This window comes from Athene noctua, chromosome 2 (genome assembly GCF_965140245.1).
Source record: "Athene noctua chromosome 2, bAthNoc1.hap1.1, whole genome shotgun sequence".
In the NCBI taxonomy this organism is placed as follows: Eukaryota; Metazoa; Chordata; class Aves; order Strigiformes; family Strigidae; genus Athene; species Athene noctua.
This window is the reverse complement of record NC_134038.1, coordinates 152,925,312-152,948,553: the sequence shown is the minus strand read 5'-3', so window position 1 is coordinate 152,948,553 and position 23,242 is coordinate 152,925,312. Positions and strand designations below refer to the sequence as shown.

Below are 23,242 nucleotides of genomic sequence, written 5' to 3'. Positions count from 1 at the left end.
ATTCTTACAAGTAGCTTTGAGTGGCAAGGAATGGATCACAGATACTGTATACCCAATGTCAGCTTAGTCTTTCCCTCACACAGAGTAACACTACTGGAGTGATTAAGATGATACGTATAATCACTGTCACTTCTTGGCTGTATTACTATGTAGCACTATCATAACCTACCTAACCCATTACTTAAGGTACTGAAAAAAGTCCCACCTCTTCAAAATAGACATCTTGGGCAAATTTTGTGGGACAATTTCTTCTTTTTTTTTTTTTTAAACCTGCCTGCTTGTTATAGTAGTGGCTACACATATCTGAAATACACAGTGGCATGCAGTCACCTTGAATGATTGTGAGCTCTAGGAAAAGGGCTGAAGAGATTTGGAAACCTTATGTACACCATATATTTTAATGTGATCATGGTTACTAGTTTGAGCCATAGTATGTTTTGTCCTACATCTACAGCTCTTCTTCAGCAAAAACCTTCCCTTCTCCCCACCAGACATGTTCCAGTTAAGAGAATGTTCTTAATCTGATATTAGGAAATTAAAACAGGGAATTCAGAAAATGCTGCTTAAGTAAGAGCTAAATGATTCCTGGATTATTGTAGTAATATTTGCCATAATGTTTGTTCAAAATGATCCTTCAAACACTTGCAGCTGAAATACCAACTTATTGAAAATCAGATTTTTCCTCTGACTTCTTCCATCTGTTTTCTCTTCCTATCCTGCCAAGTAAACAGCTGTTACTCTTTGCTGGGTCAGCCGACTGATGTAGGGAGGGAATCCACTGCTTTGAAGACCTGGTGATACAACTTGATTGCATACCTTATCTGCCGTCTTCTGTCTTTCTCTGTAACAGATCATTACTGACAGCCACTATGCTTTTCCAGCTGAATTACTAAACTCTTAAAACTTAAATTATTTTCCCTTCTACCTTAGGCACCATGAGAGGTTTCGGCTAGGTTACTATTGTACCTGTTGGCAAAAGGGATAAGCAGAGCTCTAGTGAGCAGAGAAATCTTGGTTTAAAACATGAATTGGAAACTTGGGATCATAATGTATTTACAGTAAAATCTAACCACATTTTATTCAAAGAAAATAACAATGATTTGAACGAAGACTTCCACCAAGTGCTGGTCTCATCCGGCTGGTGAACAAAAAAAAAAAAAATTTCAAGAGGCCCAAAACCTGTCTTGTGCTGTACCAAGGACAATCCCATATATGCTTGAGAACACAGCAGCTGGTCTGCAGAAGTGGAACACATGACAACAGAATTAAGAGGAACCTACACCAGTCACTCTTGAAAACAGACTCAAGACTTCCCAAGCAATTGCATCAATTGCTGCTAATGCACTTCCTAGGTGTGGACAGTTACTGACATGGAAAGCATCTCAAATCTGCTTATTTGCATTTAACTGTAGCTTTTTTACGCTTAGTAACATTTTAGAAGCTTCTTAGCCAGAAGGATAACAGTACTGGAACAAAAAAATTTCCTTTTTCTATATACAAATTGACAAGATTGCACAATCAATTAAAACCAGTTTTGAACATTTAATAAAAACTCATCCTAGAAAACCAACTTTCTGCCGTGAGGTCCCCAAACTCTCTTCTTCATCCAAAATCTTCTGAAGGGCTATGTGCAATGACTTGCCTACTCTTTTTCCCATCTGTAATGCAAAGAAAACAAAACAAATTTAAGACATAAGCTTATTAACGGAAGGCAACTCTCATGGAACACTTCCTTTTGACAAATATTTTCCCTTTAATGATTCATATACACCAGCTGGTACAATAAAAATATGCTTTTAATTAAGAAAAATAACAGTGGTGGAAGTTTCATTTTAATTTCATTAAGTTTTCAAAAAATGTACACATAAAGGCAGTGCTCCCATTCATCAGAGAAGCGTTCCGTGATCATTAATACCAGATCTGTGCACTGCTGGATCACCCAGGAATACAAATTAAATTCACATCAGCCACAAGCACACATTCAAATTAGCCAGCACACGCAATATGACGCAAAACACCAGAAGACAAGAGTTACCTGACCAGCAAAGCAGCCTACTAATACAAAGTTCAGTAAACTATTCCGAATGTGCTCAGAATCAGCAGAGTGAATTTAGACCAGCTCAATACCCTGTTATGTGGCCAGAGATGCCCAAAATGCACACTGGCTGCATAACCAAATCAGTCTGTGGGCAGATTCTTCATCATGATTTGCTACTCTGTACTGTCCAAGGACCTTAAAGGAGTTAACAGAAGGTTTTCTTTACAGAAATAAATTCCAGCAGTGGAAGACCACCAGGATTAGCTCCAATGTCAGTCTCTACTCTTCCCACATGCACAATTGATCTGTGGAAGCTACAGGACAGGGAATCATTGGGCGATGCTGAAATAAAGATCTTAAGGCAGTGCTGCTTATTAGAGCGTTTCCAGGTTTCTCTAAATGATCTGAAATACTGACTCCATCCAGAGATGAAGAGAGCCCACCCGTCTCTAGAGAGCCAAAGACAGGTATGTTAAGCTGAGTTTATTAGCTCCTGATCTATGCAACAAAGCCTATGCCTGCCATACAGCTGACCACAAAGCTCTCTTTCACCTGTTGATGACAACTGCCAAGACTGTGGGCACACAAACATTAAAATAATGTACATTTCTAACAGAAGAACCAGGTGACAGAACATAACACATAGTACCAAAGGGCATTTGCCAAGAGCTTTGATGCAGCAGGATGGCTGTCGATCCTAGACACTACGAGTCATGCTAAATAAAGGGGGGCACACACATGAATCGTTACAGCTCTGCACTGGGACAAACATCACAGCGGCAGGCTGGAGTCCTGAGGGGTGATACACTTTGCGAATTCTTCTCCTCAAATGCAGGACAACATCACTCATACCAGGTCAAAGCAAATGGGAAGTGTGCAGAGCTTTGGTATTGACCCAACACTGTTGCCACCTTATTCCTGCTTGCTTCTCTTATGGATCAGATCATAAACTCAGTAAAAAAAGCCTAATGCTGGCAGCTGCCCAAAACTTTCCCATGAAGCTGCCTTCTTAAGAGATATGTCTTCTCTACCAGGCAGGGAAAGCTGAACACTGTCTGACCTGCAGGCAAATCATTAGAGAACAGAGGTGTCAAGCAAGAGTTAGGCAGCTCCTCCACTAGACATTTCCAGGCCTCTTTGGGTTTTTTGGTATCCTGATGAGGCTGCTGAGTTTGAGACAGGACCAAACTGATAATACCTGATTTCCCAGAAAACACCTTGGTTTCTTCTGATCAGCTTTATCCCTCATGACTTCAAACTGCTCACCACTCAAGAGGGAAGACTTCTTCCAAAGCAACTGAGAGACAGCACACTCACTGAGTGATTAGCTTAAGCTTTTAGCTCCTTGCACCAACAAGTAGGGACAAGCTCACTCAAGGTCATAAGAAGAGTAGGACAGTTTGAAGATTACCCATGGTTACCTTCCATATGCATCTCTGACTAGTGTTTAGAGGAGCATTATATAATCTCAAGCACAGCCTTTGGGGGTAGGCTATACAATGGAACTGCAGAAGTTCATTTCCTATTCAGGGTTCAATGTAGAATGAAATCAGTGATCAAATTAATCAAAGGCTCAGATCAAAGATTTGTGCAGATAATGTGCATGGAGGCGAGCTTCTACCATGAACCTGTATGCGACTTAGGCACTCATCTCTTTGTAACAGCCCGAGACCCAAACCCTCAGGTCTCCTATGACATTTAATCAGAACTGGACTAAAAATTCATCAAGGAAGACACGTCAGATGTCCACAGGAAGTTTAATTTCTTTACGATGCCAGATTAGCAATAACACTCCTCTACACAGATAAGGGGAATAAGTGACATCTTGGAATGCAAACAGAAAGCCCACTGGTACCACCAAGATTAGCACTCTGGACTGACATCATAAAATAGTGAGGTGTCACATATACTCGGCATGGAATTTCCACTTGAGACCAAGTGTTTTCAAACTTGGCCGCAATTTCTGCATTCCGTAGTACAGCCATGCTGAAATTAGTTCTGGATCTCTAAGAAACAGAGCCAGTTTGAAAAACTGAATTTTCATTCTGACTCCAAGTTCAAAAGCCATTTCTGTCTCACGCTTAAGGCCAAACCCAGGCATCAGAATTTATACTGGAGGACAGATTTAAGAAGAGCCTCAAGAAAGGTTTAAAATGCAATTCTTATGTGGATGTGAACAATATCCAGATACTAGTATTTTAAAAGAGTAAGGGCAGATCAAAAACCCAGTAAAGAAGCAAAGAAAAACCAACAGTAAAGTGAGAACAGTAAGCTTATCACAAAACAAATGAGTTGTGCTAGAAGAGAATATCATGTACTATCAATTCAAAGTACCATCTCTAGTTCTATAAGGACTTTACCACGTGACAAGTTTTGTTCTTTCGGTTTTTAAAGGATAAAACAAGAGACAGAACTGGTCTTTAAAAACAGTCCCAAAGTTTATCAGCTGGAGCTTCACAGTCTTACAGTTGTGAAGTACCTGACTGAAACAAATTTGAGTACCATACATTTCAGGCATCTAAAAGTTTTAGATAACATCCATTCATACTAGTTTCTGTTTCAAAGGAACTCTCTGTGACCTTCAGCAAGTCCCTTGTGCATCTAATAAAAGCACCAAGATCTCTGCTCTTAAGTCCTTACTGCAGCTTTTCATATACCCAAGTTCCAACTCATGCAGCACCACCCAAGACAGTAACTACTCCAAACTCCTTACCTCCATCATTTCAAAAATACTCTCAGGATCCAGGCTACCTTTCCCCACTTTCTTCATAGAAGTGAGGGCACCTTTACTGGTCACAGAAATAAGCAGGCTGGCCAAAGAACAGGCTTCCTCCTGAAGGGTAGCATCTACCACATGCCTATATCCAATCTGTAAGTTAGTCACAAAATGACATATTAGTTTGCAGTTTTCTAGGCTCTTTATTAATAAAAGTTAAACTGTGAGTGTTAGCTCAGATAGTTACCTGCAGCCTCTCATCCTAATATCATGTGGCCTCTGGTAGTGGTCAGAGACTGACTTTACAGCACAGTATTTAAACAGCCTCCGACCCCAAACTGTGTGTACATACATAAGAGAGATAAGACAAGCACGTCACTATTTCATGCTGTTTTCCTCTCTGACCATCCTTTCATCTATATGAAACTCCATATTCCCCTTTCCCTCCCAACTCCAAGAATGGACTGTCCTCCCACCTAGGTGAAAATTACACATCCTGAGACTCAGGTGAGCCCCTACTTCAGTGACAGCCTTTCTACTATTTATGCAACTTGCTTAAAAGAAACATCAGACAAACTGTCAGATAACTAAGTGAATCACTAACTCTTGCAATGGCAAATGTAGCATCCCTTATCAACTGTGTTAGCTATGTGCTATATGTGGAAAACAAAAACCTGTTTGAAAGGAAAGGACAGTATTGCACCCATGGAAACAGAGTTTTGTCCCCTACCACAAATACTTGTGTAATTCCAGGCAGATCACACAAACTCTGCACCTCACAACAATGGCCATTTGTTTTAACATACTGAAGTATCTGCTGCTGTGGATGTTGAGCAAAGACTAGATGAAAAATAATAAACAACTCTTCCGCATGCGAGAAGATTCATTTTAAGAATGCATCAAGTAGAAACCTGCAAGTCAGAGGTGGGAAAAAACCCCTTATTCACTAAAATGTCTTAATTAGGAGGCCAAAGATGAACAAATATAAACACATAGTGGTCACTGACCATTTCTGTAACACAAATTTTATATCTAGGGAAAAAAATAAATGGCAGGTGAAGTTAACAGAAACTGAAGTCTCTAGGTAGAAGGTCAGAAATTTGTCAGGCTTACTTTGCTTAGTGTGACGATGCAGGGCACATCATCCACATTAAGTCGAATACAATCATAAGGGTCATCAGACAGCTCAATCTCTTTAGAGCCTTCTTCGTCCTCCAGAACTCGTACTTTAGGTATTCTGTGGAAACAAAATTAGCAAAATCATTGCCAGAACAGATAATGAATACAGTTGTAGTAACAGTCTCAACACCAGGAAGTGCCCTTTCCTCTAAATGAGGCTAAAAGTTTAGAAAAACATCCTGAATGTTATCAAAGTTTTAACAACTCACTGCGACTAGGAAGAAAACATTGTAAGTGGGAACATATTTAGTCTAAGGTCATCATATTTACTCAAACTGTTAGAATTTGAGCTGGTTTTTATACTAATGTATGGGGGGAGACATTCTTTTTGAATTGCACAAGTCAGTTCTAAACAATACTCTATACATCTGCCTGGATGCACAGGAGAGAAGTGACCAACACTGAATTCTTTTGTACTGTGGTTCCCAACCTTGCAGACAACAATAAAGTTGTCAGAAGTACAGCAATTACAGTGCTTGACAAAGCTGTGACATCAGCAGCAAATACAAGTAGTAAAGTTGTTCAGGAAAGAACGACACTAACTAATGAGACTTGGGGTAAAGGGAAAAAAAGACATGAGTAAAATCCTTTCTCTTTAGCAAGATGGGAACATTGCAAGATAGTTTCATTTCTTTGAGAAGCCAGAAGATTGTTGTTTTTGTGTATCTGTCTTTAGAACAATAGAACCAGGGATAAAAACCCAGCCAGAAATCCAAGAAATGCTTTCTTCTCAATTGTGAGTGAAAAGCTCTCTCACAAGTGAGCTTAGACAGACTCCTTTGTCACTGGTATTTGTGATAGCCATTTAATGGGAGCTTTACAGGATGATTTAATGCCGTTTTCTTAGCATAACGAATAAAGTAATTTAAAACAATTTAGTAGAAGATGGTATCTCAAGCTGTCAAGAACATCAGCATCTTATATACCATCATTTATCCAGGTGCCCAATAGGATGGAATACTGACTCAGAGACTTTGCTTCACTGGCCAGTAAAACCCCCACACAGCTCAACCATGCTACTCTCTTTTATACATTTGCAATTGAGAACATAAAGTATTTCAAGATGTCCCTAGAAAGCTAACCATGTGGAATGTAACCACAATCTGGTTTTATATTAGTGCTTTTACAGCAGCACTGTGCTTTATAACTAGACTCTGGAGGTTACATTCTTTTAGGCATTCTGTACCAAATCTCTGTAAAAAGAGGAGGAGATAGGGACTGATTTAGCGAGCATTTCCCCCACCAACGCAGAGTGTTTTTTGTTGTTCCCTGGAAGAGTATTCTAGTTATTTGTGGCTAAGAGTCCTGGAGGCAAGTACTACACAACAGCTAACCCTGCTTCAGTAAGAACAAATTCCCTGCAAGAACATTGGCCTGAATCAAGATAAAACAAAAACTTTCAGTAAGCACAATAACCGTGATGTGTACTTTCTCCTGAAATGAAACTCAGAATGCTTTGCAACTCATTGGAAATGCATCAAATCCTGTTTCTGAGTTAAAAATATTCCATTAAAAATTGATGGAATAAAGTCACAAGGTGACCAACCCGCAAGCCACATAGGACTATGGACAACAGCCTAGACAAGAAGCATATGTGTCAGAGCAGTATTTAAAAAAGAAGGAAAATTTCGAGAAAATTTGTGAGATTAAGCAATTTTGAATGTCACCCTAAATCAGCTATGAAGCCAGAGCAATATTTGGTCTGCAAGAAAAAGTTGTCAGAATTAATACCTGAAAAATGCCTGCATGGAGCTGTTCTGGCCAAGATCATGAGAGAGGTACAAATTAGGACTATTGCTGAGGCAAAAAGACAGTTGATCAGACACAAGCATCATAGTTGCGTAAAAAGGGGGTATACACACACAAAAACTAGGCAGAGTACAGCACAAAGCATTTCCAGAAAGCTGGAGATTTCCTCTCCCTGTTTGTGAAGGTTTATCTTAAGAACTAGCTGTACATGTTTACTCTGCAACTTTTTATTTTTCTATTTTGATTCCTGTAACTAATCAGGGTAGAAATCTGTACAGCAAGACTTAATCACATAAGAAACAATGCTCTGTTCTGTGTGCTGCAGACCCAGATTTCACAACTGAAAAACCAGTTCTACCCTTCCAAGCAGGCATCGTTCTGCCTCGATCATGCTGCCCAGCAAAAAAACATGACATCTGCAAGACTACTGTGTTATAAACTCTGTAGCTTTTTAAAGTTGCCTAGTTTCTATTACCCCGGTTGCAAGTAGGCACATTCCACAGGATCAAATTTAATGCTAAGACTTGCACATTTTACAATACCTACTTCCATCATGGATAAAAACAGCCTTAAGCACCCTGGAGACACTGTTAAGAAGAAAGTTTGGTATCTGCAATCTTTTACACATGACCTTGATATAGTTTTTAGAACACAACGAACAATACAACCCCCCGAGGAGTAAATGTTCCCCTTAAAACAGTCATATTGTCATTGTTCCATGCCTGAAGGGGATACGATGAGTCAGGTCAGACATACAAAGGATTTAAATCCCCTAATTCTTACGCAAAATTCCTTAAGTTACAATTTTGAATTTATTTAGCCCTAAAGAAAAATATGTCCATAGGTTTTATAAAAATAATTAAGAGCAAGATTTTAAGGATGAAGCTGAGGTTTTCAAATGCCTATTTGAATATCTAAAAATTTGTAGCTTCAAAGAAAAAAACCAGCAGCTTGAGCTCCCTGCTCTTTGTTCTAAGGCTGCAGTCAAGTCTGACAAAGATCTGAAAACATAACAAAAATGTGGCTGTAAACAGATTATGAAAGGCAAGTAAGACTTGGAGCAATACATGTCAAGCAAAGTTCGGAACACTTAATCTGAAGTCATCTTCAAACCAATGTCTTGCTTGGACAGTAATATTTTATGGAGAGTGGGCAGCTACTCTAAACAACCTTGTGTCAATCCAAAGAAAACTTAGTACGTACCAAGGGAAAAGGAGAGGAACAGTGAATGAGGACAACAGGTTTTCAATCTGAATTTCACCTCTTGACTTTGAGCCTGTATGAGATTAGATGTACCAGAATTCCCTGCTCAAATCAATAGACAGGGTTTTCACAGGTAAAAAAAAATCAACAGACTCTGCATTATGCCGTAGTGTACCACATTTTGATTTGATACCTGACTTCCACAAGACCGTGGATGCTAGCCCACAGATTAAAGATCCCATGAATGATACAGTTGTCAGAAAAATCAAAATAAAACAGCATCATTAATACAATTACACCCTCCATGTTGCCCAAGATCCCAAAGCAACAGATTTTCTTTTATTTATTTTAATTATTTTTTATATCATCTTCTCTCTTTACTCAGAACCAGGATTCTAGCTGAAATAAGAAGACAGACCTAGTTATCTTGTAAATAAAGTACATGCCTTAGATCTGCAAAACAATTCACATGGGAGCAACTGTATTAACTATATGACTTTTGCACCCTGGCAGCTCACAGAGACATAGGCATTTCTTCCCTTTAGTGTACTGTCCAATCTTTTGTGAGCCATTACGTTTGTGACAGTATTTCTTAATGCTACAGATACAATCTACTGTTAAAAGTTAGTTGAGAACTCGATTAACATGGGAAATTTCTCAGCAATATATACAAGCTGTAGTCTCAGATGGATTCTCCTCTTATCCCCTTTTCAAGTGTTTATAACTTGACATACTGCCTGTCTTCAAAACCATATTTTCTGTCTCTTCTTGCACATACTTCTCCAGCACTAGTACGGTGTGCTGACTCCCTGATGAGTAAGCCAGAACTATACCAGTGACTAGCAGATCTCCAATTTACAGCTGAAGAACAATTTGAGATTGATCTTTTAAAGATCCATTTGTAGAACATTTATGCCTGTAAAAATCTTTTGTACCTCTTCCAGCTAATTTTTCTATAAACATTTTTTAGCAGAGCCATTCACCTAGTTTCTTTCTCAAGGGTGCTACAAAACTCTGTATTCCCTTTCCACATAGATAAAGAAGATAAAAACATTAGAAAAAAATAGTATTGAAAATTATCATTAACACACACACAGAGCACTCACATCATTCATTCTACTAGATTTTGTTCTTCCATTCTTTAAATTAAAATGCACAAGGTAAAATTCTTTTAAAGACACATTATTTCCCCCTCCCCACAATCTCTCACCACCATTTCTTCTTAGTTTAAAAAAAACACAAACCCTCTAGACTAACAGTTAATGAGAAAGAACGTCAGAAGTGGGAAATTAGGGCTAGTTACAAATCGGTAGTCACACTGACAGAGGGCTTCTTATTCAGGAGCATCACTTATCAGTAAATACTTATTTTAAACCCACTAGGCATCAACAAGGGCCTCCAACTACTTGCAACAAAACCACATGGTCAAGGCAATTTTTTTCTGGATCTGGCTACAGAACAGAAGTTATATTGTGAGCCTGAGTGTGCATATAATGCAATATGACACTCGATTATTAGAAACTGAATTAAAGATATTAGTTCATGTTACTTGCAAGCAAATGTACTGCCCTGTATCTGAATGAAAGTTGCTTTGGATAGTATTTAAATAATTAAACATTAAAAACATTTAGCTGCCAGAGAGTACTTCTCTTTCACCTCCCATGCCTTTTTCACTCACATGAAATGACATTTCTGCTTTACCTTGTGTTAAAGAGAGCTGCCTTCACTGCAATAGAGATTGCATCAAAGAGGTTCCCACCACATTCCAATAACTGGAGAGGAAAAAAAAGAAGCTCTTTAAAAGAAAAATCAGGCTAGTGCCTTTAAACCAAGGCTTTATTTTATTTAAATCTACTTGAAAAGGCACAAAACTAAGAACCAGAACAGGGTTTGTTTTTTTTTTAAAAAAAAAAGTTGTCTTTAAAACCTATCTATGAAAAGAAACAGCAGATAGGAAATTAAGATTACAGCTAACAGTATTATACATGCAAAATGGAAGAGTTAACGCACTTCATAATAAAATAAATTATACAATTTAATATTAGAACCTGAAATGAAACCCCCACTGTTCTTACTCTTCTTGTGCTAAGGCTCTGAACTAGACTATGACCAGAGCACTTTTTATAAACTCACCACGTTCATTCTTTAATGTTAAATCAAGTCAATCCCTTTTCTTTATTTCAAAGAGGAGTCTTTTTTAAAATATCAGCTGGACAAATTCAATTCGTAGAATTGTTTTCAAAGCAACACAAACTGTCACCAAGAACATGTTGAGAAAATATAATTATAAAAGGTATCGTTATGAAGGTACATCATGATTTATTCTCTATTGTTTATGGAAAAGGAGTCAGCAGCAGGTTTGTCTTGTAGCTGAAAAAGATCTAAGGAAATCCTGATGTCAAAGTCTACTTGTTGATTACACTACCATCTGAATTAAAGTGTGTGGAGGAAGTCTATCTTAGCTTTTTCCCCATGAAGATCAGAAGAACAGTCAAAGAGAAGAACAGCACTGAATACCAGCTAAAAAGGCAGGGCTCCCATAACCACTAATACCTTCTATAGGCTGACAGACAATTCCAAGACGTATTTGGCCATAGTCTAGTGCTCGTTCTCTGAGAAGCTCTGCTCTCAGCTGCCAGTACTATTCTACGAATATACACATCCCCTGCAAGCATTTGGAAGTACTTCAGTGAGAACATATGGAGGCTTCTCCATTACATCAATCTATGCTGTATGATAAGAGCAAAACCAGTTTTGCAACACTGATTGCATTGATTGTTCTTCAAAAATCTATTTAAGAATGAGATAAACTCCCACAATGGGAGCAAATAATAAATCAGATATTCTGGAAAGACAGTTTATTTTTATGAAGACAGACTGAACTGTGTAAAAAGAACAACAAAAAGTTGGGATAGAAAGCTAAATACAAAGGTGATCAGATTATTTCTTTGCAAACAGCTGCTGGATACAGAGAGGTTAACCTGCCACTTTCAGTCATTATTGGATTTTACTGGATAAAACAATAAGCCCCACAGTATCTTTATTACTAAAACACAGTAATGGGATGTGCCTGTACTGTTGCTAGGCTTATGTTCAGGCTGCTATTCTAAAGCCTTATCTATATTACAGTGGCACCTACAGGCTAGGAACATGGCCTGTGTCAAGCGTGGTGCAACAGTTCCTCCAAAAAGAAATGAACGCTCTCTTCTCAGCTGAAGCACCTTGTACTGAGATTCCTCCATATTTTTTTTTTATTTTTTTTTTTAAGGACTAAAAGTCTGCACAACTGAGTTGTGTGTGGGAAGTAAAGGAGTCCTTAGAAAGGGCTAATTTACTGATATGCAAATGAAAAAGTTGTTGGGGGTGAGAAAAAAAGAGAAAAATATTGCAGACCTTGCCTTACTGAAGTAAGTTTTTCCTCCCAAAGGACAGATATCTAATGTTTTTTTTCCAAACTGGAGGGGCAATAGAAAAAAAATGAGGAAATCCTCTGAGGGATGCTGAGTAACGAATTGCTAACAGAACCAAATGCACTCCCACCAACACACAAGGTGCTGTGACTGGGTAGGGAATGAAGGGATTGCACACTTGGGTTCTCCTGGCTCTCAGCACAGCAGGCTGCTGAGGCAAATTATGTGGAGAAGGCTATACATGTATCAAAAACACCCTCAAAAATGCCTAAAAGCTTATTTCTGATATCAGTGACTTAGAAGGGGAAAGAAATCGAGAGAAAGACAGCAAGGGTGAGAATAGGCTTATAGTTTTGCAGTACTGTGTATCTCCACGCTCATGAGTCACTCTCTGGAAGTGGAAGGCCTTCCATTATTAAGAAAGAATGCATATATTTTAAAAGGTCAAGGTATATATTCTTGACCTTTGACACTATGTATCTATGTATGTGTCCGTATGTCTGCATCTTTGTGGCATGTATAGTTGAAGTTTTATCTTTGCAGTCTGACTGTACACAACTATAGCACCTCCCAAGTATGCTGACCACTAAAAAACATTTGAGATGTTTTTAATCAGTAAGCTGCATGGCTATGCAAAATATACTATTTTCTCTTTTGAGGCTCCATATCTCAAATTTTGTTTACAGATAGGAGCTGAATACAGATGCTTCAACCAAAGCATGCATGGATAAATTACATAGCAAATGGTTTGTAACATTCTGCATAGGTCTTTGTCTTTTGAAATGAGACTTGAAAGCAAGTACCTTCCCAGTTGACCACAAGGTATCAGCATTTTCAGGCTTACAACAGATTTAAGGCTTATTTTCCCTCCAACTTAACTATGCAACACAAACACCAGTGTGAACAATTTCCAGGAATTCTGAAGGAAAACATCATCCAGAAGACTCTCAGTAAGCATTGTTATTATATATAGAATCTGCCTCCCTCAAATGATGAATAATACAACTCGTACCTTATATTAGCACAAGTGTCATACTTCCACCATGTACTATTAAAAATAGAATTCTATAGGAATGATTCAGCAAGAGCAGCTCCAGGAAAATCTGTAGGTATCAAGCACCTACATCAAGTATAAACTCTCATGTGATATACATGTCTTCTGTTTAGAAAAGCAAATAGTACAAATACCTCACCAATGTGAAAATACAGAGGCCTGGGGTGGAGGGGGAAAAAGAAAAAAGTGGGGGAACAGAATAAGAGACAAATGTTAATGATATCTTGTTCTAACTACCAGCAGCTCTTCAGTGGCTCACACACAAAACCCCTGCAGAACATGACATTAAAAAGCATACAAATACCAAGGCTGTTTGTAGCTGTGTACAATCAAAAATTTTGTCCAGGAAAAATCAAATGACCAGTTATACCTCATACAAAAAAATATACAGGACTACTTCTGCAGCAGTCAGCTTTATGAAAGTCTTTGTTTATGCAGTGTTTATGCAATGTTAGGTAGTACATTGCTTAAATAAGTACAGCATTTAATACTCTGTACCTCTACTTGTAATTACCTAGTAACTAAAGGCCCCAGTGTGATTTCTCAGAACTAGCACTTCATTCTCTATTAAACTATGCCAAGCTCCAATAAGCTGGTGACTAGGACTGTTAAAGCACTCAGCAGTGGTGCATATTTGATCATTCTGTATGCAGACTAAGTCACAGTATGTACCATATCTACTATAATTAGGCTAATTCTACTGATTTTAAACACATAAAGGACTAATTTTCACATTTATTTAGGTCTTAGTCTAAATGATCCCGTTTTGTTTAACAAAACCCTGTATTTAATTTTTTTGGCAATACAGCTTAACATTTTGCAAATCATTTCATAGACATGCTTGGATTTATGTGAGGAAGATCCCTCAAAATATTCTCAGTTACAAATCTGACAAATAGAAACTCAATTTTGGACCAGCCAGAATTGGAAATAATGCTCAGGAGAGTCTGACTTGCAGACTTCTATTAAATTCCCATGACAGAGTGCTTTAAATACAGCATAGTTTGGAAACTGAGTTGATGCATGCACAAGACTTATATGCACAAAATTCAGTTTCCATTTTTTAATGGGAGCAAATACTCAGTTTCTCTTCTACATCAATATATGCATACAACTTTCATCAAGAAGTGCCTATGCCAAATATTACCTTACTGAATTAGCAGTGATAATAGTGCAAAGAGGTAGACAGGATGGACAGTTATGTTAGGGCTAACATTCGTCCATGCTAAGTTACATTCACTACAATGAAAAATTTGTTGTTATATCTAGCTTGAAAAAAGTTAGCCTTCTTCAGCAGGAATTTCCTTGATCACCGATTTTTATCTGAGACAGATTTGAAGTATTCAGTGTTTTATTAGCTCTGCAGTGGAGCAGTGGCATCAAGAACAGTAGAAAAAAAGCAAGGTGGAAGTAGTGATTAACTATTACAGGGAGATTCACAAGAAAATGACCATCCATGCTGTGAAGCATTGTATCGCATTATGAGCGGCTTTTATAACATGAAAATACACAGTTATGCTAAGTTAGTCAGTGCCTTGAAAAACCTCCTCGAATCTTAGTTTCATTTTCTTACTTACCAATACATCAACATAGAGAACCCAGCAGTGCTCTCTGGGATTAATACAAAGGGATTTCAAGTCTACACTGCTCTCGCTGCTAAACACTCTGTAGAGTGTATTTGCTATCTCTGTGCCAAGTTCTTCTCCTCCCCGGCCTTCAAATTCAGGAGTGGCATTTGCAGAACTAGATAAAGAAAGAAAAAATACTTTCACTTCTGAAGCAGCCAATACCCAAAGAGCATTAGAAATATCTATGGATTTATTTGTACAAGAATAAGCATCCTATCTGTAAAGGAATTATTTCAGTTTTGCATAAGAAAATGTCTTGATGCAGATAATGTACCTACATTTTGCAACAAATTCTGATACTAATTAAATTCCACTACTATCTTCAGTTCCCAAATTACAATATTAAAGTTGATGAATTCTCTCAGGGATTATTTCTTAAGCACTCTCATCTTCTATCACCTCAACTCTATCAAAAATAAAAAAGTGAGAGAAGTCTGTACTACGTTCAGAACAGCTAACAAGACAGCCTTGTTATTAATAAGAGTTACTAAGAAGAGAAAGATGTGACACTATGACAAGTAGAATATGCTCTTTCTTAAAAAAAAAAAAAGTGACATGACTGCCTGACCTTAATTGGTAATTTCTTTACTCAGTGTACTCTCTGCTATCAAGCCACTTACAGACAGTAGCTCATTACTTTCACCAGCTGCAGCTTATGGAGAGCAGCAACTAAAGAACATTTTTTTCAGAAAGGATCTGACAAAAGTGTGTGGTCTTCACGCCCCTGATTCCAACATAACAAACTTTGTTTACAAGCAGTCGTGCAAGAAAGTCCTTGGGTGCTGGGGCTCTGTACATGCCTAAGAACAAAATTCTAACAATAAAAGAAAACAGGCCTACAAAACCAAACACACATCCCCCCCAACAAAAAACAAACCACCTCCAAATCAAAATGAAATAGAGCAGAAATGTCCAGAGATGCATATACGGAAAAATAACAAACGTATTCTGAACCTAACTTCTGGTTTCTAGAGGGAAAAAGCATTCTCAAGCAGTAGATGCATGGCCCACATGGCAGATCTTGTTTTTAAATAAACTAGTCAGACCTCCCCCAAATTCATTTCTTATTACAGAACACACGAAAAGAGGCGATTCCACAGAATTGGTTTCAGTATGTTCAAAATCTTTAATAGCTTGTATTATCCTGGCTGAGCAGCTCCCAGTGCCAGTTTCTCATGTCTGTTTCATGTTTATATTATGATACAAACTCTTAGCTCTTCCAACAGGCACACCACAGGAATACAAACATACAGTGGAAAACAAAGTCTTGGAATATAGTCCCTTCACCTTTAAAAAAACAAAACAAAACAAGAAAGATCCACATCATCTAGATATGACTTAAACCATCCAGTGAGCTGCATCAATAAGACTGCAGAGTCTAGAAGCTTACATATTATTACCCATTATTATTATTATTATTTATCAGAATTACCTCACAGTAATTCTCCCAACTTGTTCTTTTGCAGAACTGATGAAAACTCAGAATGCCAGAAAGAGCTACCGGATTTTATAGAAGTTATTTGCTGCTTCTGTAAACAGACAGCACTATATGCCCTTAAAAAAAAAAAATTACTTCAAATCAAGCCCTGACCTATGTTTCCAGACTACAATTGCCACATGAATAAGCATTGCAAGTGTAACACACAATATTACTCACAGTTGCATTAATATTAGACACCAATTTTGTAAGATAGGACCATATCCAAGTATAACTTCATTCTGGAAATATGCTGAGTTAAGTCTTCAGGTTCTACTAAACAAGCCCTTATCCACAGAAGCAGCTTTTATGCAAGTGAACCAGATCCTTCTGTTTAAAATATGGTTATGCAAGCATTATGATTCCTATGATAAGCTGAAAAGAATTATACAAACCTCAATCTATACCTCATTATTACTTCTAAACAAAGTTTTATCAAATGTTGCATGCTTTAATTATAAATGGCTGCTTTCTTTGACAGGGAGTAGGAAGAACATAAGACTCAACTGGAGTATCATTGAAAGTTTCAATGCATCTTAATTCCATTATTATTTTAACACTTAAGTTCCTTGCAATCCAAGTGAAATAAAAAAGTTAGCAGGGTATTATTATAGTAACTATATGGTAAACACTGCCACCTAATGCTCACAGACTACTGCAGTAATTTACACTGGGCAAAAATTTGAAAAGGAGTTCTCTAGCACACTAGTAAGAGAAAATGCCAAAAAACTTCTTTTATGGAGCAGAGAAAGAACGTAGTTGGCCAGGCGGAGCACAGTATTTCTATTTGCAAACTAAATGTAATTTTAAAGACTTTCAAAACATTTCAGAGTCACATTGTGTAACAATCAAGACCCCTCCTAAAGCCCAAGGATGCTTCTACCATAGACCTCTACTGAATTTCAAAACCCTTGCTGTTACCAGTCAAAATCTTCCTCACAGTAGTTAAGTAATTCCTATCCATTGCTCAGGCCATTACTATACTATAATCTACAATGACAAGAGTTAATTAAACAAAAGCTTGCAGCTATTGTCCTGGTATACAACGGTATCATTACACAGAGGATATTCTTTACTTAAAGCCGTATTTACTTTAAGCAACCAATACCAGATTTCTGTTCTTGCACCAAAAGAAACATAGTCATTTGAAACAAGAAGGCAGCTCCACTGTTTTAGAATCAGCAGTAAGTTAACCATCTCACTAACATTCCACTCTTCCAGAAAGCAGCCAGAAGACATCACATATATGATATATCTGGACCACAAAGGCAGTCACAGAAACTGATAGACCTGAATTCAGGTCCAGATGCTGTCTAACTGTGTTAATGTGATTACCATGATATTCAAGCTCACACGATAGATCTTTTCTTCAGTCAAAAAAAACAAAACCCAAAAAAACCCTTAACAAGTCAGTATTATAACAGCCCCGAAACTCAAGCATGGAAAAGCAGACACAGCAGTCTTTCAACATCAATGGCCAGGATGACTGTCTTCTCCAGTGCTGATGAGCAGTACAGATACCACATAGGACATGGACTTGTTCTACAGTAATTCGTTTCTATTATCACAAAGCAATGCTCCAAAAATCACCTCTTCCAGACACTTGCACTGAAGTTCATCTCAAAATGGGACTAAACATGCTTCTCAGATTCTAGGTTAAGGACTCAGAGCAGAATGAAATGGAATTTTGGGGCAGAAAATTATATATGTGATCCAGCAAGTTATTATCTTCATCAGTACAAGAAACATTGAGTGTTTCAGAAAATAAGCATTTTTAAAATAGCAAACACTGCAGTCTGTTTTTCTTATTAATTTCAACAATATAAAAGCAAAGTAGAACATACAGGAGCTTCATCAGGAGATTCAGTGTGTCAAACTATGCTCCGTTACTACCACCCAGCGGCAGTAGGGAAAAACATCAGAGTACTGACAGCATCTCACTTCCCTTTACATGGAACAAGTTGCCTACAGTTCACTTTTTGTCTTTTGGATCCTTCTGGAGGCTGGAGGTCAATTTTCCCTGGTGGCAGAAGCATGCGAGAAGTGACTACCCTTCTCTAAAATTTAGGCTTTCGGTCTGTGTTGTCACAGAAAGTAAGGATTACCTATTTCTAGAACTGACAAGATCCATCTTGCACAATATTGCTGCACATATCCCTCCCATCTTCTTCTGAGGCAAAGATTAACAGTTAGAAAATACAGCTAACATGATCTAATGAGTTGAAGTTTTTCTAACACTTATTTACATATGAAAGAAGTGTCACAGAATTGCAACAGCCCCACAGACCACTTATTTTAGGAAGAAAATGTGCCTGCTGCTGTACTTTCTTCACATAGAAACCACCAGAACAAAGCAGATACTATTTAGGATATTTCATCCATGAGTGTTATAAAGCAGTCAAGCTCAGATCCGCTTCAATGGCAGGACCCCACTGGAGAAGATCATCTTCCTATCTGATATTTTTTGAACAGTAATCCTAGACAAACCATTAATTCGTAGATGAGTCTTTCTCTCTACAAAGCCTAAGTTTCCACAGTTAACTAGTACATTGTGACATAGAGAGGCAGTCTGAGGTAAGGCTGCATAACATGAGAGAAACACAAACGTTAAGGCACATATAGCCAGTTAGGTCAGACAGATTATGAGATACACACTCACTTACTCGCTCTCATACCTTAGCTTTAATGTCAGAGTAGCAACACTTTTTCCTTTTAATAAAAATAAAAAAGAAGGTCACACACGAAACAGCTAACTTGATGGCGCCAAGGCTTTTATGAGAGGTTCCCAAAGCACATTACTTTATAATGAACAGTTGTAGGAAGTCTACAAGACACGGATACTGTCGTTTCAGACAGCAGACAGTCTGTAATGATACAGAGATATCACTATGCTATCTCAGAGCAACCTGAAAACAAGAGCTCTCAGTTTTCTTCTAGCTTCCTTCATAATTCGAGCACTATGAAGACTGTAAGACTAAACAATAGTCCATTTGTAGCTCAAAGACAGGAATATGATTAAAAACAAATACCATTTTAGTTAATGAAATACTGATTCACTGTTAAATATAGTTAATTTTCTAATTAACTTTTGCATCTGAAGTTTACAGTGAGAATGTTTCTTTTTTTAAACAAATGGATACGTAAAAAATGCACTTCAATCTTTTTCCACTGCTTTCACAGACAATGTAAGCCAACCTTTAAGTACAGTTAAAGCACAGTCTGTATCAGTCAATTCTTTTCTTCTGGAATACTTAATTTCTGAGAGCGATTTTCTCTATTCTACTATTGTAAAAAAGACAACTGACATTGTAGTCACGAAGTTATGTTAAATGCATGTTTAACTGAACCACTGCTCTTCTCCAGCTGCAGCGATGCTATGCAATTTGGGATTGTTTTACTTAACCTGTTTTCACTCTTTAACTCCTGTTGTTTTGTTTATTTTGAGTCTGCAGAACCAGAAGAAAGTTTCTGAACATTCACCACTGTTGAAACAGTAAAATAACTCGTTTCTATTACTCAGAGCCTTATAGGAGGTTAGTGGAATGAAAGTATAAACCTCAAAAGAATGGTAAGATCTGATCAGTCCTTTATTCCAAATATTAGACCCATTTCCTTCACTTCTCATATACTAACCAGTCAACAAAGAATTCCAGGTAACCTTCATCTGGTTTCTCTAACTTCGGTGTCCCCATTTCAGCTTTTACACCTACCAAGATATCAGTGTGTCCCTGTTAAAGCAAAAAAACATATTGCACAGCTGGAATTAGTTGTCACAGAACTACCCCTTTAAATTAAATGCCTATGGTAAGCTGTCATTTCTACCTTTCAGTTATCTGCACTGATCATTCTATCAGAGTGAACTTAAACTAACATTAGGGGTTTTTTTAAAAAGAAAGGCTTTAGAAGGACAATGTTAAGCCTAAGAAGATTCTTCAAATAATTACCATACATATTAGCTTTCTCCAGGTTAAAACAACACTCTTAACATCCATGACTATTTCTATCATTTTGGTTCTGGAAGCAGCTATTTCTGCAGAACCTTTATAATACTGCACAGTATATTTATCTTCTTCACAGTCAACATGTGCCAGAAATAGTTTTGCTTCACTCTAAAGGAGGAGAAATCTTTTTTTCCAGGGATTAGGCACAACAGTGGTATAAATTTTCAAGATTAAATGTTAGATTAGTTCAGATTGAAGGCTGTCCAGGTACTTCACAGTAAATCTAGCTCAAGCAGGTTAAGGCAGCCTGAACAAATTCTGTATCCTGTCAGTACTTCCTTAACCCATAGTTTCAGCTAGTGCTATACACACACACGTTATTACACGCACACAGAAACTCATCTACAAATAGCCTCAACTTCTCTTAAAGCTATTCACATAAACCAGAAATTTCATCAGCAAGGTACACAATCCCTAAGAAATTTACCTACCAGCTTTACTCTTGCAGATCCACTTGTGTTTGATACAACATCTGTTTCTACTTCTGCACATCTGTAGTCTTCACAGCCACGACCATCTACACGAAGGTCCTCCTAAGTATGACAATCAATATATTGTGTGTAAGGGAATCAGCAATGGAAAGTAAAAAAAAAAGAATCTGCGATTTTAAAGTTTCCTTGTCCTAAGCCAAACACCACAGTAAAAAGGATATAAAAGCAAAAGCTCAGAGTCTCATCGCTAACTTTCACTTGAGTACAACAGAAACAACCATGCTTTTCCATTTACCTCTCATTTCTCTAGAGCTTGCCACAAGCTCTCTGTAGACAGACATGAACTCCTGCACTAAATCCTTCCCATTCCAAAAGGCAGCTTCAGACTGCAAAAGTGTAAACGTCTTGGCTTCAAAAGGAACATTACTTAACACAACACGGGTCTTTCTTGGGATACTCACATTCTGTACTTTTATATACACAATTAGGATGCAGCAGACAAAAATAACCTGACAGCCTTCCCAATGGTTTCATCTGTTTGTGCTTCAAAAAACGATGTTACGTACTCTCAGATACTATGCAGCTCATCCCTATAGCGGTTTTCTCTGCAGTAAAATACAGTTTCTGGACTTTGCAGACAGTACAGTCCTTTCATCTTTGGCATTTCTGCCCACACGTCCTTCACTCCTCCACCTTGGTCCTCTCACTGTTCCTTAGCTTAGTGACACGCTAAAACTCTACACAACGGCAAAAATTCGAGAAAAAGCAAGAGGAGAGAGGAGGACAAGAAATGAAAAAACAAACCCACACCCTGTTCTGAGGCTGCCTTCCGTCCTGATGCCCTGTTCTCAGTGTGCCTGGATGATTATTACCCCAGAGATTTCTCCCCTAGACACCAGGTAAATTCAAGTTCCGTCCCTCCCTCCTCCCCAGCCTGTCCCCGCCCCACACCTGCTCACAGGGAGCAAGCCCAGGGGGGCGGGGAAGGGCCCTGCCCCACGCCTCACAGACCAACGCTACCACCAGCCCCAGGCGCGGCCGGGCCAGGCCGCCCCGAGCTGGCCCGCATGTCTCGGCCGCCACCTCCCCGCCGCCCCGAGCTAGCGGGACCTCCCCGCAAGGCGCCTGCCGCCGCCGTAACCTGGACGCCATGCACGATGTAGAGCTTCTCCGCCTCGCTCAGCACCACGGAGGCCATGGCCCGCACGCCGGGCCCGCACCCCGGGCCGCTCTTCCGCTTCCGGCGCCCGCGCGCCGCCGCCGCCCCACCAGGGGCAGAGGGCGAGAGGGGGGCGGGGCGCGCGCCCCTCCCCTCCCCTCCCCTCCCCTCCCCTCCCGCCCCGCCCCGCCCCGCCCCGCCCCGCGTGACGCGCGGCGCTGGGGGCGGGGATCGCGCCTGCGCACTGCCCCGCTCCCGCGCGCCCGAGCGGCGGGAAGGGCCGAGCCGTGGCCTCAGGCCGGCGTGTCGCCTTTCCTAGGGGCAGAGCGGCGTGTGCAGCCCTTAAACTCCCCGCAGAAGGCTCCCGCAGGGGATAGGCGTAGCGCTCTGGAGGTGGTGCCGGCTGAGCACCCCGCTGCCCGAGAAACGCCCCCTCCGAGAAGCTGACGCTTGTGGTAAACCAAAGGGGCAGCACCCGCTCTCTGCCTGCCTGGTGCCAGGGTAAAAGCTCCTGAAAGAGACTGTGGAAATACCCCAGTGCTCGGGAAAGGCTCGCATCGTGATAAACCCCGCAAGAAAAATGGGGAAGCACAGAGGTTTTTACCTCAGGAAGGTCTGAGCGAGGTGTGGAGCATAGGCCAGGTTGGGGCAGGGAAGAAACAAAATGCTCTTGTTAGGAGAGTGCTGTTGGTCCTGTGCCAGATATCCCTGGGAAAACAGCATGAGAAATCAATTAAATCTCATACTTTATATTAATAATTAAGGGTTTTTTTGGATAGCCTTAATTGGAAGCTGCATAAGAACTTCATGTAAGTTTCATACTTTTTTGCATGGCTTGTGTCTAATTTTCAAATGATTTTAAAAGTTGTTGACTTCATGCTGATGCTTAGGAGAGATTGACCCATGGCTCACAAGGGTTACACAGCACGCTGCTGGAATTTATCCAGGTGTTTCTAGCTCTCCAATACTCCTTGCTCAGTCAAATGCACAGAGCATTTCTGGCTGTGCCTATTTGAGCAAGTGGCACGATGCAGCGGGAGCAGACCTGATGAGTGAGAGATGTTTTGGTGGTTTTACTTTGGGCTAGCGCTGGTCCGCTCCCATTAGCAGGTGGCACAACCATTATTTGGAGCAGAGAGCGGATGCGTTGCTCAGATGCATCCCAGGGGTTCCCTACATCCAAAAGGAGTCAAGTCT

The 23,242-nt window shown here is 39.3% G+C and overlaps 1 protein-coding gene across 1 annotated transcript; it reads right to left on the bottom strand.

Annotated features, from left to right (window-relative positions):
* Positions 1–1,518: 1,518 nt before the first annotated feature.
* On the bottom strand, positions 1,519–22,175 carry EXOSC7 (exosome component 7). The gene is made up of 8 exons (XM_074900695.1): positions 22,028–22,175; positions 20,887–20,988; positions 20,088–20,182; positions 14,927–15,092; positions 10,587–10,657; positions 5,868–5,991; positions 4,752–4,907; positions 1,519–1,658 (listed from the first exon to the last, which is right to left on the bottom strand). The coding sequence occupies exons 1-8, from the start codon at positions 22,082–22,084 to the stop codon at positions 1,554–1,556; spliced, it is 876 nt and encodes a 291-aa protein (XP_074756796.1). The 5' UTR covers positions 22,085–22,175; the 3' UTR covers positions 1,519–1,553.
* Between the last annotated feature and the right edge of the window lie 1,067 nt (positions 22,176–23,242).

What these genes read in the sequence shown, in the direction of transcription:
- EXOSC7 (XM_074900695.1), bottom strand. Translation starts at nt 22,084, where the DNA reads ATGGCCTCCGTGGTGCTGAGCGAGGCGGAGAAGCTCTACATCGTGCAT. An exon ending in GATCTGCAAGAGTAAAGCTG is followed by an intron (nt 20,183 to 20,886) that starts GTAGGTAAATTT and finishes TTGCTTTAACAG; the next exon opens with GGACACACTGATATCTTGGT. An exon ending in CTGGAATTCTTTGTTGACTG is followed by an intron (nt 15,093 to 20,087) that starts GTTAGTATATGA and finishes TTCTTTATCTAG; the next exon opens with TTCTGCAAATGCCACTCCTG.